Source organism: Dromiciops gliroides, chromosome 5, assembly GCF_019393635.1.
Source record: "Dromiciops gliroides isolate mDroGli1 chromosome 5, mDroGli1.pri, whole genome shotgun sequence".
Taxonomy (NCBI): domain Eukaryota; kingdom Metazoa; phylum Chordata; class Mammalia; order Microbiotheria; family Microbiotheriidae; genus Dromiciops; species Dromiciops gliroides.
In genome coordinates, this window is record NC_057865.1 from 198,132,136 (window position 1) to 198,146,325 (window position 14,190).

General features: G+C 40.4%; 1 protein-coding gene across 1 annotated transcript in view; it reads left to right on the top strand.

Moving 5' to 3' along the window:
• The window catches only part of CRACR2A (calcium release activated channel regulator 2A), a 210,163-nt gene that overhangs the window by 175,588 nt on the left and 20,385 nt on the right, over positions 1 to 14,190 (top strand). Inside the window, exons 13-14 of the mRNA XM_043967976.1 lie at positions 5,138 to 5,444; positions 8,500 to 8,632. Of these exons, the coding sequence (XP_043823911.1) occupies positions 5,138 to 5,444; positions 8,500 to 8,632 (440 nt within the window). The remainder of the gene's footprint in view (positions 1 to 5,137; positions 5,445 to 8,499; positions 8,633 to 14,190) is intronic.

Sequence of the window (14,190 nt, forward strand, 5' to 3'; positions counted from 1 at the left end):
ACTACTGCTGCTGCTACTGCTGCTGCTGCTGCTACTGCTGCTGCTGCTGCTGCTGCTGCTGCTACTAAGCTAGCATTTATATAGCATTTTAAGTTTTTACTCAAGCACTTTACAAATATTACCTTTTTATATCCTCACAGAAACCCTGGGAGGTAGATGCTATTATTATCCCGCTTTTGCAGATGAAGAAACTGAGGCAGACAGAGGTTGTGGCCCAGGTTGTGGCCCAGCTGGTATCTGTAGATGGATTTGAACTCAGGAGTTTCTGATTCCAAGTCCAGCATTACGATTACTAGGCCACCTAGTTGCCTCTTCCCAGTGCCAGCCTTTCCTTCCCTTCTAATGTTCCTTCTACTCACTGAGACTCATGGTTAGCCTAGAGGAATTATACTCAATGTTCCTGCCTGCCTCCCTCCTTCTCTCACTCCCAACCTGGAATCTTATTGAGGGAATAAACTGAAAGGGAAGAGAGAAAAATAAGATGCAGATTTTAAGCTAGGCCCATGGACTATTCTCAATCACAAGACTGCCCCCTGAACCCAGCAGAGCTTTCTGTATATAACATGGAATCTTGGTGTTACTAATGTTCCATTCTGAGAACTAACCACCCACTTGGCAGCCTAGAAAATAGCCCCCCTGCCTACTTGCCTGTGGTACACTGTGATTTGTGCCAAGCAGCTGAACATTCGCTGCCTGCATAATGAAGTTCAATTCTAGAACTGACATCTGTTACTTCTCCCTCAAATCAAAACTGAATTTGGCATTGATGGCCTAGTTGGTTAACATTTTCAGGCCAGGGCAGGGTAGGAGTCAAGGGGTTCAACTCTGATCTCTGACCTAAGCCTACAGCTCCTCGTAAATCCTGAGGAGACAGCTCTTGGCACCTCTGTCACATCTGCTCTCCCCAAGGTTTTATTTGTGAGGTGCAGCTGTAGTTTGGTCTTGTTTGTGCCAGTGGTCAGCCCAAAGCTGTACGTCTTCAGAATTATGGAATCAGAGGATTTAATCACTGCCAACATCATTGAAGACCATCCAGTCCATGAGTTCCTGTATCATGGACTCCTCTTTTTTCTAGTGCCTTCCCTCTGTTAATTATTTCCCATTTATCCTGTATGTAGCTTGCTTTGTGTATATTTGTTTGCATATGCCTCCCCCTATTAGATTATAAGCTCCTTAAGGGCAAAGATTGTCTTTTCCCTCTTTTTTGTATCCTCAGTGCTTAGCACAGTACCTGTCACATAATGGATGCTTAATAAATGTTGATCGATAAATTAACAATAGATAGCATTTAGAAAGCACCTGCTATATGTCAGGCACTGTGCTAAGTGATTTACAAATATTGTCAACACAGAACAAAGCTTCTGATATTGAGTACTGATTATTCAGAAATCTTTATTCTTCTCTTCTACCTCATACTTCTGTTACTGAGCAATAGAGCCGAAGCCTGCTCACCAGAGAAGCCCTGAAAACTTGTACGAGTATTAGTAAAGTCTGTATTAGCATTAGGGGCAGTTAAGTGGATGGAGCTCTGTACTTTGGAGTCAGAATACCTGAGTTCAAGTTTCGCCTCATACATTTATGTCTCATCTCCACATCCTCATTGGTAAAGTGGAGATAATGATAGCACCTATCCCGCAGGGCTGTTTTGAGGATCAAATGAGGTAAGATTTGTAAAGTGCTTAGCACAGTACCCATCCATTGGGCAATGATCAATTCTGATAGACAACTCTTCTCAGCAGTGCACCCAAGATAATTCCAAAAGACTTATGATGGAAAATTCACAACATGACTAATGTGGAAATATGTTTAACATGATTGTACATATTTAACATATATCAGATTGCTTGCCACCTTGGGGAGGGTAGAGGAAAGGAAGGGAGAGAGAAAAATTTGGAGCTCAAAATCTTTAAAAAAATGAGTGTTGGAAACTATCTTTACATGCAATTGGAAAAATTAAAATACTATTAAGAAGGGGGTAGCTAGGTGGCACAGCAGATAAAGCACTGGCCCTGGATTCAGAAGGACCTGAGTTCAAATCCAGCCTCAGACACTTGACACTATCTGTGTGACCCTGGGCAAGTCATTTAACCTTCATTGCCCCACCAAAAAAAAATACTATTAAGAAAAAAAAGAAGAATTCGTTCCCTTCCCACTAGATATGGAAGGTACTTGATCTGACTGCCTTCATATTGTTTTCTTGTTTGTTTGTGGGGTTTTGGGGGTTTTTTTGTGGGGCAATGAGGGCTAAGTGACTTGCCCAGGGTCACACAGCTAATAAAGTGTCAAGTGTCTGAGGCTGAATTTGAACTCAGGTCCTCCTGAATCCAGGGCCGGTGCTTTAATCCACTGCACCACCTAGCTGCCCCTCTTCATATTGTTTTATAGAACATCTTTAATATTCAGGCCATTTCCATTTTGAGTTTGTTGTACTATATGGTATAATATGTTGCTCTAAAACTAATTTATGCCAGGTTGTTTGCTATCTTTTCTAGCAATTCTTGCCAAATAAGAAGGTTTTTTTTTCCCTAAGTAATTTATTTTTTAAATCATAAAAGTATTTTATTATTTTCCAGTTACATGTAGAGATCGTTTTCAACATTAGTTTTTATAAGATATCTAGCTCCAAATTTTTCTCCCTCCCCAAGACAGCAAGCAATCTGATACAGGCTATATATGTGCAATCACATTAAACATATTTCTGCATTAGTCATGTTGTAAAAGAAGAATCAGAACACAAGGGAAAAACCTTAAGAAAGAAAAAGAAGAACAAAGTAGAAACAGTATAGGTCAATCTGCATCCAGATTCCACAGTTCTTTTTTCTGGATGTGGATTTTCCATCATGAGTCCTTTGGAATTATCTTGGATCATTGTATTGCTGAGAAGAGTTAAGTATATTACAGTTGATCACACAATGTTGATACTATGTACAATGTTCTCCTGATTCTGCTCATTTCACTCAGCATCAATCCACTTAAGTCTTTCCAGATTTTTCTGTAATCCTCCTGTATTATAGTATTCCATTACATTCATATACTACAACTTGTTTAGCCATTCCTCAATTGATGGGCTCCTCAATTTCCAATTCCTTGCCACCACAAAAAGAGCAGCTACAAATATTTTTTGTACATGTGGGTCCTTTTCCCTTTTTTATTAATGGTATTTCTGGGTCAAAGGGTATGAACAGCTTTATAGCCCTTTGGGCATAATTCCAGATAGCTCTCCAGAATGGGTGGATCAGTTCACAGCTCCACCAAAAATGCATTAGTGTTCCAATTTTTCCACAGCTTCTCCAACATTTATTATTTTCCTTTTTTGTCACATTGGTCAATTTGATAGGTGTGAGGTGGTACCTCAGAGTTGTTTTAATTCGCATCTCTCTAATCATTAGACATTTAGAGCATTTTTTCATATGGCAATAGATAGCTTTGATTTCTTCATCTGAAAACTGCCTGTTCATATCCTTTGACCATTTCTCAATTGGGGAATGACTTGCATTATTATAAATTTTTTTGTTCCCTATATATTTTATAAATGAGGCCTTTATGAGAAACACTGGTTGTAAAAAATTGTCTTCCAGATTTCTGCTTTCCTTCTAATTTTGGTTGCATTGCTTCTGTTTGTACAAAACCTTTTTAATTTAATGGAATCAAAATAATTTATTTTGCATTTCATAATATTCTTTATCTTATGTTTGGTCATAAATTATTCTCCTTTCCATAGATCTCAGAGGTAAACTATTCCTTCCTCTCCTAATTTACCTATGGTATCACCCTTTATGTCTAAATAATGTACCCATTTTGACCTTATTTTGGTATACAGTGTAAGATGTTGGTCTATGCTTAGTTTTTGTCATACTATCTTCTAATTTTCCCAGTAGTTTTTGTCAAATAGTGAGATTTTATCCCAGAAGCTGGAGTCTTTGGGTTTATCAAATAGATTACTATGGGCATTTAAGTAATTTATTTTTTAGGTTTCTCAAACACTGAATGATTTATTATTTCTGATTCTTCCTCATCTAGTCAATAAACAATTACTAAATATTTTTAATAATTACAATTTTATAATGTAGTTTGAAGTCTAGAAGTGCTTATTTCATTTCATTCCAACTTTTAAAAATATTTCTCTTGATTTTATGGATGTTTCATTCTTCCAAATGAATGTTATTATTTTGTCTATATCTGTAAAATATCCCCTTGGTGGTTTAATTGATATAGCACTAAATCCATAAACTAATTTTGGTGTATTGTCATTTTTATTAAAATGGCATCACCCAAGTATGAGTACTGTATATCCCTTCAGTTAGTTAAGTTGTTTGTTGAATACTTTAAGGAGCATTTTGTAATTATATCTCTACAGGTATTGATTGTGTTTAAATTGACTCCCAGATACTTTATGCTTTTTGTAATTATTTTTAATCAGAGTTCCTTTTTTATTATTCCCTACTGGATTTTGTTATTGTTGTATAGAAATGCTGTCGATTTTTGTAGATTTGTTTTGTAACCTGCCACTTTACTGGAGCTATCAAAGTGCTTAGATCTAGAAGGGTAGATCATCTAATCCTAATGACTTATTTAACAGATGAGGAAACCAAGGCCCAGAGAGGCTGACTTGCCCAAGGCCACTCAGCTAATAAGTGGTGACACTAGGGTACTAGCCCAGTGTACAGCTAGGATTGTAGGAATTATTTAGAAGATGGATTAGATTTATTCCTCTTGGCCCCAGGAAGTACAATTAGGATCAGTAATTTGAAGATGCAGAGTCAGAATTTGGCTAAACACGAAGAGAAAAAAAACCCTCCCTAATAATTAGAACTATCTAAACATGGAAGAGAGAGTTTTTTATGTGGTAGTGAATTTCCCACCATCAGGGCTATTGCAGGAGGGACATACTTTGATTAAGGATTAAATTAGTTGCCCCCCCACTTCCAACTCTGATATTCTATAAATCTATAATTCAGAAGCTGTTCTCATCTATTTTTTTTTTGAGTCCTCCCCAGTGTGTGCGGGGAGATGAACTAAGCTGACCAATGTCACATTTGCCAGGCAGTCCCCCAATTTCCTTGTACTAATGGCTTTGTATGTGTGTGCTTCCCTCCCTCTCCCCTTCTCTCCATCCTCCCTTGTCTCCTCTCTATAGCCAGTCAACTGAGGAGGAAGATGTGTTCGGTATGCCGAGAAGGAAAAGCTCCATTGGCCTGAATGGGACCACAGATGGGGAGCCTGGGACCAATGGGCCAAGTCTTCGGGCCCTCAGGAGGATTATCTCCATTGAGGAAGACCCCCTGCCTCAGTTTCTGGAGAGGCACTCAGAGGGACAGCTGAGTAGATGTCAGGAAGAGGAGGAGAGCAGTGGGCAGAACCAAGAGGGAAAGAAGCAACAAGCACCATCCTTGGAACCCACCTCTCCTCGAGGACAGCCAGTAGGAAAGGAGACAGGGATCCACGTAAGGGGATCTATATCATGTTGGCTTGTTTTACTACATTGCCATCTTATACATCCCATCTCAAAGAACATGAAGGATGACACAAGAACACCACTGTATGCAGCCATTCATTCCCTCTTGGTTCTTCATAGAGCTTCCCATTATCACATTCAAATGATTATTCACAGCAATTTCAGAAAGGCGGTGTTGTACAATGGCTTGAGAGCTGGTCGAAGAGTCAGGAATACCTAGGCCCAAGTTCTGCCTCTAAAAAGCTGATTATATGATCCTGGGTAATTTGTTTAACCTCTCAGTGGCCCAAGCAACTCTCTTAAGAGGTTTTAAGTTGCAGAACAATTGTGGATTTGGATTCGTGGAGAGATTTTCTTACCTCTTAGTTGTGTAGACCAGTAAAATCATAGTTCCAACTATACATGATGCTTTAAGTTCACAAAGTGCTTTCATCAGAATAAACCTTGAGTTAGGTAATACAATTTTAGCCCTGCCTCTCACAATAGCACTACCTGTGTGATCCTGAATAAGTCACTTTGGGTCCCAATTTACTCATCTCTAAAATGTGGTTGGACGAGGTGATCTCTTAGATCCTCCTAGTACTAAAATGCTTTGAGAGATCTTCCTAAAGCTCTGAGGAACCTTTTTTTTGGGGGGGGGGGCGGGGTCCCTTGATGAGAATTTATGCCCCTGATTAGAGACTTCAGACCCCTTTTGCCACTTGCCATTCTAACGTGCTTTGAACATTTTCCATAGATCAAAAGATTTAGAGCCAAACAGGACTGTAGTCCAGCCTCCTTTTATAGAGACACAAAATAGGACTCAAAGAGGAGCCCCAACAAACCCAAGGCTATCTAGGTAGGCAGAGCCAGGATTTGAACTCTGTGCATTTTGAGCTATCCTCAAATGTCTCTGTATGTTTATTTGCATAAGATCTGGGGCATTTCCCCTGGATCTCCATATAGAGATGTCTCTCCTAATGCCCCAACACATTGCAGGTACAGAGCAAGTGTGTTATGTTCACCTGGGACAGGAGCCGCCTGAGAGACTCGAAACTTGTCATTTCTCGTCTCTCAACTTCATTCTCCTTATCTGTAAAATGAAAGGCTTGCACTAAATGATCTCCAAGTTCCCTTGTGCTCTAAACACTATGATCCCAAATTCCTGAGGACCATGGAGAATTTGACTTGGGAGCAAATAGCCTGGAAGAATGATAACTATCATTGTCTTGAGAAAAGAAATCCAGGAGGGATGGAGTGATGTTGGTGTGATGAAAGCTAGACCTTGTGGATTTAAAGGAATGTTTTGTCTTTCATTTAAATTCCTGTAATTGACCTTGGATTCTTTCCTAAGTGTTGATATCTATGTTGATTTTTTTTTTTAGTCCATTTACTGTTGAATTACAGATTTCTTTTTTTTAAACGAGAGAAGCTAATTCCACCAGATCCACTTTTAAGTTGATCCAAAAGAGGCTTCTCATTTATTCAGGAAGTATTATGCCTGAACTCAGAGGCAGAATTACTGAGTGAGTAAGCAGCTTCCTGGAGAGGATGCATAGACTAGTAGAAAAAAGCCCTAGGCTGCTTACATAGCTTTGTTCTCCTGGTCCATTTCTGCCAATAATTCTTGGTGGGACACTTTGGTCACTTCGTCTCACCCTTCTGGGTTTCAGTTTCTCCATGTGACAAATGGAGGGTAAAAGGTTGGTCCCCCCTCCTTGTCCCTGTGGAACCCAAGACTGGGTTGGATTAATTTGGAATTAGGGTGATTTTCCCTATCCTATCCTGACAATTTACAAACAAGATAGGAAAGCCCTAAGCCCAGGGTTCTTAAGCATTTTTTTTTTGGTCATAGGCCCTTTGGCAATCTGGTGAAGACTATGGATCCCTTGTCAAAATCATGTTTTTAAATGCCCCAGATAAAATACATAACATCACAAAGAATGTCATTTATATTGAAATACAATTATCAAAATTTTTTTCAGAAAAAGAGTAGTTCATGGACTCCAGATTAAGAAGCTTTGCTCCAAACTAAAACAGGCTACAATGGAAGGGAGATGATGTGCTCTTTAACAATTGTAATGATTGCTCACATCCACAAATGCTTATAGAACATTTTCCTCATGACAGCTCTGTGAAGTAGGTAGTAGAAAGATTTTATACCCAATTTCATAGGTGAGAAAGCTGAGGCCTATAGAAGTGACTGACATAACTGATAATTATAATAGCCATAATAATTAACCTCCAGGCACTGTACTAAGTGTTTTATAATTATTATCTCAGTTGATCCTCACAACTAACCCATTTTACAGATGGGCAAACTGAGGCAAACAGCTGTTAAGTGACTTTCCAAGGATCATACAACTAGTAAGTGTCTGAGGCCGGATTTGAACTCGGGTCTTCCTGCCTCCAGACCTGGCACTGTAGCATCTAGTTGACCCCTAATAAGTGCTGTTCATTGTTGAGATAGGAATAGGATCCTTTGATCTCTACCCATGCTTTCTCAGTCTCCAGTCGGATAAATAAAGGCAGCTCTTCTTCCCTAGCACCCGGTACCCTACGATGGACAAATGATCTCTGATGCCTGATGCAGGATTGAACAGCTTTGTTCCCTTTCTCTCCCCTCTGCCCCATCCACACTATCGGGTGTTTGAATGTTCTGAGGCCGATGATAACTGGCCTAGAGGCCAGAGTCTGCCACATTAGCAACCCAGGCCTCCTGGAGGCCCTGTACCTTCCACACCCATTTTATGTATTCATGCTGGGAGTAGGAAAGTCAGTCATGGGGATTTAGAACTGGAAGCTACTATGTGTCATCCAATCCAACTCCCTCAACTTAGAAATGATGAAGCTGAGGCCCAGGGGAGGTTGGACAGTTGTAGCTTGTCCAAGGTTGCCCAGGTAATAAGTAGCAGAGCCAGGATTCACTACTCGTCCCTCAACTCCAAATTCAGTATTCATTCCAGCATACTGATCTGCACAGGGAACGTGGGAAGGCTTGGCAGGGGGATGGGTGGGTTAGAGGGCTTTCTAAGCAGTGGGCAGACCTATCTACCTCTCCCTAGGAGAAGAGCCCTCCCAACTCCCCAGATCGGCTTTTCAAGATTGTGTTTGTGGGCAATTCTAGCGTGGGGAAGACATCTTTTCTGAAGAGGTTTTGTGAAGACCGATTTTCCCCAGGCACGGCAGCCACTGTTGGTGAGTTGCTCCCTATAGCGGTTGTTCCGCTGCTTGAAATTTCCTTCCTTTTTTAGAGGAGGTGAATTCTCTCCTGTTCAAATTTCCTTGATGAAATCTCCTTATTTATGTATTTATTACATCCCCTCCTCCCCCTTCCCCACCCCAGTAGAATGTAAATCCCATGAAGATAAGAACGGTTTCATTTTTGTCATTACCTCCAGTGCCTAGCATAGTGCCCAAGGAGTAGGGGATCCTAGAATGAACCCTTTGGCTGGATCTGGAGGCAGAGAGCCAAAAGGACAGAAGTGGGGAGTCGTCTGATTGGGGCTTCCTCAAGCCTTGCCTTTACAGCTTAGCAGCTTGACACATAGTGGGTATAGGATGGCTAAGATGAGTTCCACCATTAAATGATCAAGCGTGGAATAACAGAATCAAAAAATTTTAGACCTTGAAGGACCCTGTGGATCATATATTCAAATATTCTCATTTTGTAGACGAGGAAACTGACACCAAGGCAAACTAAATGACAGACCGAATTGCACAGAACTAGCAAGTGGCAGGGTGTGGCGTAGAGTCCAGCTCATCTGAATCTTACTCCAGGTCCCTTTCCATTGTGCCATCTTGCCTTACATAAAGCATAGAGCAAATGACCTCAAGCCATTTATCTCTTAGAGAGAACAGGACCAGCTCTAGGCAAAATTGAAACTGGCAAAGGTTCTTCATCTGATCCCCTCTCTGGACATCAGAGGTTCCCATGGACAAGTCACGTCACCTCTTTATTTGACAAATAAGGGGGTTAGGTTTGATGGCTTAAGGTCTTTTCCACCTCTAAATCTAAAACACTCAGGAGGCATTCGCAGTGCCTGACAGCACAGGGGAAGAATCAGGAGTCAGCATATCTGAGTTCAAATCTCCGCTCTGACACAACCTGTGTGATCTTGGTTGCCCTGTCCAGGGATGGTGATTCCAACATCTACCCTCATATACCACTCCCAGTGTTTCTCACTGACCTTTCCTTCTTTCTGTCTAACATTAATCCCTCTGAAGTTTAGGTTTCCTTCTTCTTGTTCCATCCTCACTGGGCTTAGAAAGCAGCCAGTCATTGTTCTCTGCTTAAGAATCCTCCTCGATCCATTCCTTTCCCCACTTATCTTCAGGAACTGGCTCTCTCAGCTGGTTTACTCCATCCCTGATACTGTCCCAAGTGTGATTCAGAAAGATCTATTGAATTGGAGTCAGAAGACTTCGGTTCAACTGTAGACTCTCTCATTTATTATACCTTTGTGACCTGGAGCACACATTTTATCCTGACTGGGCCTCTGTTTCCTTGTCTGTAAAATGGTGGCACTGAACTTGGTAGATTTGATTCAATCCATGTTGTTTTTTCTGTAATGGCAGAGAATCACCCAGGACAAACCAGGCTTGAAGTAGTTATTTTCTCTCTGTCTTTTAAATAATGACAGTTCATATTTATATTGAATTTTAAGGTTATAAAGTACAACCCTGGATGAGGTAGGTGGGACAAATATCATTATCACCCTTTTCTGGATGAAGAAACTAAGGCTCAGAGCGATTCACCCATCATCACATAGCTCACAAGTGTAAGAGCTGGTACTCACACCCGGGTCTCAGCTCTGGACTTAGGAATTTTTCCATGCCTACTATTCTTCACAGCAAAATGCTGAAAGCTTCCCTTTATTGATCACTGAATCTTCCCTTTGAAGGCGACAGGTTAGACCCACTTTTAGAATCTGGCTTTCCTGAATGAAACCCACCATTCCCCTCCAGTTAACCAGCCAAATATCCACTTGGCCCTTCCCCTCCATGATTTCTACTATTGTGGTTGTTGCATAGCATCAGAATTCTATCACTAGATGGTTTAGTCTAGCCCCCTCTGGTCCTATATTAACCAGTCTGTCTTCCTTCATTAGATAATGAACTTAAGTTTACAAGATAAAGAAGTCTGGAAACGAAACACCTATAGAGTATTGGGCAATGGATAAGTCTCCCATGTGCCCCCTCACTCATGGTATGATTATGGGCAAGCTACAGCCCCTCTCTAGGCCTGTGCTTGGGCTAAATTATCTTCCATCTCAACCATTCTTGGATTCTCTGAGTCTATGGCTTCTCTCCAATCATTGCTCCCCATTATTCAGCACTAATTCCTGTTTACATCCCTGTACACAGGCTGCCTTTACTCCAGGCAGAGAAAAGAGAGGGCCTATCCTTTCCTCCTAGAAGAGAGAAAACTTTCTCAGATTCCCAGACTTCTTTTGTCCAAGAAAAAAATATTAAACCAACTTTGAATTCCTTTCCTAGTTCATGTTGAACTATTTTGATAATGAGCAGTTAGCCCTGAGATTTCCCAATTAAAAAAGAAAACTAAAGGCCAGAGTTCAGTCAGTTCTCCCAGTCTTTATCCATGGCATACTAAAATAACATTCATCCAGAGCCTTCCATACAGCATGTTCTCTGGCCCTCACAGCAGCCCTGTGAGTCATAACAATAGTACAACTATTACTAGCTCCATCTTACAGATGAAAAAACAGATTCAGAAAGTCAAAAATGATTTGCCTAAGGTCACAAGAGTTAACAAATGGGAGAGCTAGGTCTAGGCTTCAGGTCTCCTAAGTCCAAATCTAGTGAGCTTTCAATAACACCACTGTACTAGTTCTCCATAGCAAAGGACAGAAGGCTAGGCAAGAGTCTGGAGACCCTAAGAAAGTCACAACCTCCCTCATTCTCAGTTTCCAAATCCTAAAAGGGGGTTGGTTGGGCAGCTAGGTGGCACAGTGGATAGAGCACCAGCCCTGGAATCAGGAGTACCTGAGTTCAAATCCGGCCTCAGACACTTAACACTTACTAGCTGTGTGACCCTGGGCAAGTCACTTAACCCCAGTTGCCTCACTAAAAAAAAAACAACAAAAAAACAAAAGGGGGTTGGTTGATATTAACCTGTCTCCTTCAAAGGAAAGTTTTGGTGACCACATGGGGTGACAAATGTGAAAGTGTAATTATAAATGATTGGACCCTTCCTCCCCAGTCTCTCTAAATGTCAGATTTCTTTGTTTCTCCCCCACCCACTATCCTACTGCACCTCACCCTTGGCCTGGAAGCAATGTCAATATTTGATATTTTCATTTGATTCCATTTTGTCATCTGCATTATGATTGGTCCATTTATTATCTGTCTGATTTCTTTCATTCTTTATTGCCAGAGCTGCCCTATTCTATCCTAAGAAGTTTAATATTTATGTAATTCCATGGGAGAGGGAAGATGTTGAAGAAAAATCTTGCCAGCTTTCAGATCTGGTTTCTTTAAAAAAGAAGTTTCAAACTTTCATCATTTCTATATGACCCTGAGGAGTTACATGAGAAAGACTATGAGAAGAGGAATTTATTCATCTAGCAACACTTATTTATTCATTGATCGGAAACACTTATATACATAATGGCTTATATTCTTTAATACAGCTAGGTGATACAATAGATAGAGCCCTGGACCTGGACTCAGGAAAAGGAATTCAAATCCAGTCTCAGACACTTACTAGCTATGTAGCCCTTAGTTTCCTTACCTATAAAATGGAGAAAATAATAGCACCTACCTCTCAGGGTTATTATAAAGATAAAGCAGGATAATATTTACAAAGTACTTTACAAATATGAAAGCACTTATGACTATAATATTAGGATTTACAAGTTGGCAAAGCACTTGATATCCATTTGTCATCTTGTTGGATCCATACAACAATCCTATGAAACAGGTGGCACAAGTGTTATAGTCTCCATTTTCAAGACAAAAGAACTGATGCTCACAGTGATGAAATAACTGCCCCAGAACCACACAGTAAGTAGCAGAGTCAACTGGGACTCAGAGTCCTGGGCACTTTCCCCAGGGTCATAGTGAACTCTGCAAGACACTGGGGAATGCACCAAGTTGGACAGAACATCGTTTCTGCTCCAAAGAGCCCTTACCGACACAAGAATTACCCTCTAACATGCCATATTCCAGGTTTGGTCTGTCTCCATGTACAACTTAAGTAACATTTTTATGGAAGGAGTTCACCCCTATAATGCCATTTAATATCCCTTCACATATTTCTGGAACTAATTAACATTGGTTAATATTATGAAGAGGACTAAGCCATTAAAAGAAAAGTCCTTTTCTTTGAGAGGTTCTGGTGTTGACCCTTACCAAGACATATTCCAAGGTATATGCCCTTTAGGCAGCCTCGATAATGATGATGTGGTATGGGTGGCCAGGGGTGGGAAGAACATTGTGGGTGGGCATTCCATTTAGGCAAAAATATGAAATTTGACTTTGATTCCTTCTTTCTCCTTCATCCTCCTCCATGTTTTCGTTAATAGAGTTTATGGTGTGACCTCTTCCAGGAATGCTTTCATTTCAAGAGAAGACTTCTTTTTTTTTTTTAATTAATAAATTGTTTTATTTTTTTCCCTTTACATGTAAAGATAGTTCTCAACTTTTGTTTATACAAGCTTTCCAATTTCAGATTTTTCTCCCTCCCTCCCCTCCCTCCCCCCTCTCCTAGACAGCAGGTAATCTGATATATGTTACACACACACACACACACACACATATATATATATACACATAATAACATTAAACATATTTCTGCATTAGTCATGTTATAAGAGAAAAATCAGAGCAATGATGGAAAAACCTCAAAATAGAAAAAACATCAGCACCAAAACCAAAAGAAATAGTATGTTTCATTCAGCATCTACTCCACAGTTCTTTTTTTTTTTTTTCCTGGATTTGGAGATCCTCTTCTATCATGAGTTCCCTGGAACTCTTCTGTACCATTGCATTGGTGAGAAGAATATAGTCCATCACAGTAGATCAACACTCAATGTTGATGATACTGTGTACAATGTTCTTCTGGTTCTGCTCATCTCACTCATCATCAGCCCACGCAAGACCCTCCAGGTTTCTCTGAACTCCTGCTCATCGTTTCTTACAGCATAATAGTATTCCATTGTATTCATATACCACAACTTGTCCAGCCATTCCCCAATTGATGGGCATCCCCTCAATTTCCAATTCCTTGCCACCACATAAAGAACAGCTATAAATATTTTTGTACATGTGGGTCCCTTTCCCCTTTCCATGATTTCTTTGGGATAAAGACCCAAAAGTGGCATTGCTGGGTCAAAGGGTATGCACAGCTTTATCACCTTTTGGGCATAATTCCAAATTGCTCTCCAGAATGGTTGGATCAGTTCACAGCTCTACCAACAATGCATTAGTGTTCCAATTTTTCCACAGCTTCTCCAACATTTATTATTTTCCTTTTTTGTCATTTTAGCCAATCTGATAGGTGTCAGGTGGTACCTCAGAGTTGTTTTAATTTGCATCTCTCTAATCATTAGACATTTAGAGCATTTTTTCATATGGGAGTAGATAGCTTTGGTTTCTTCATCAGAAAACTGCCTGTTCATATCCTTTGACCATTAAGAGAAGACTTATAAGAAGCTTTCAGGAAGGAAGGGAGTTTTCTCTAAGCCTCCCTCCTCCATGAGGGAATGAGTAGATACAGACTGGGCATGCTACTT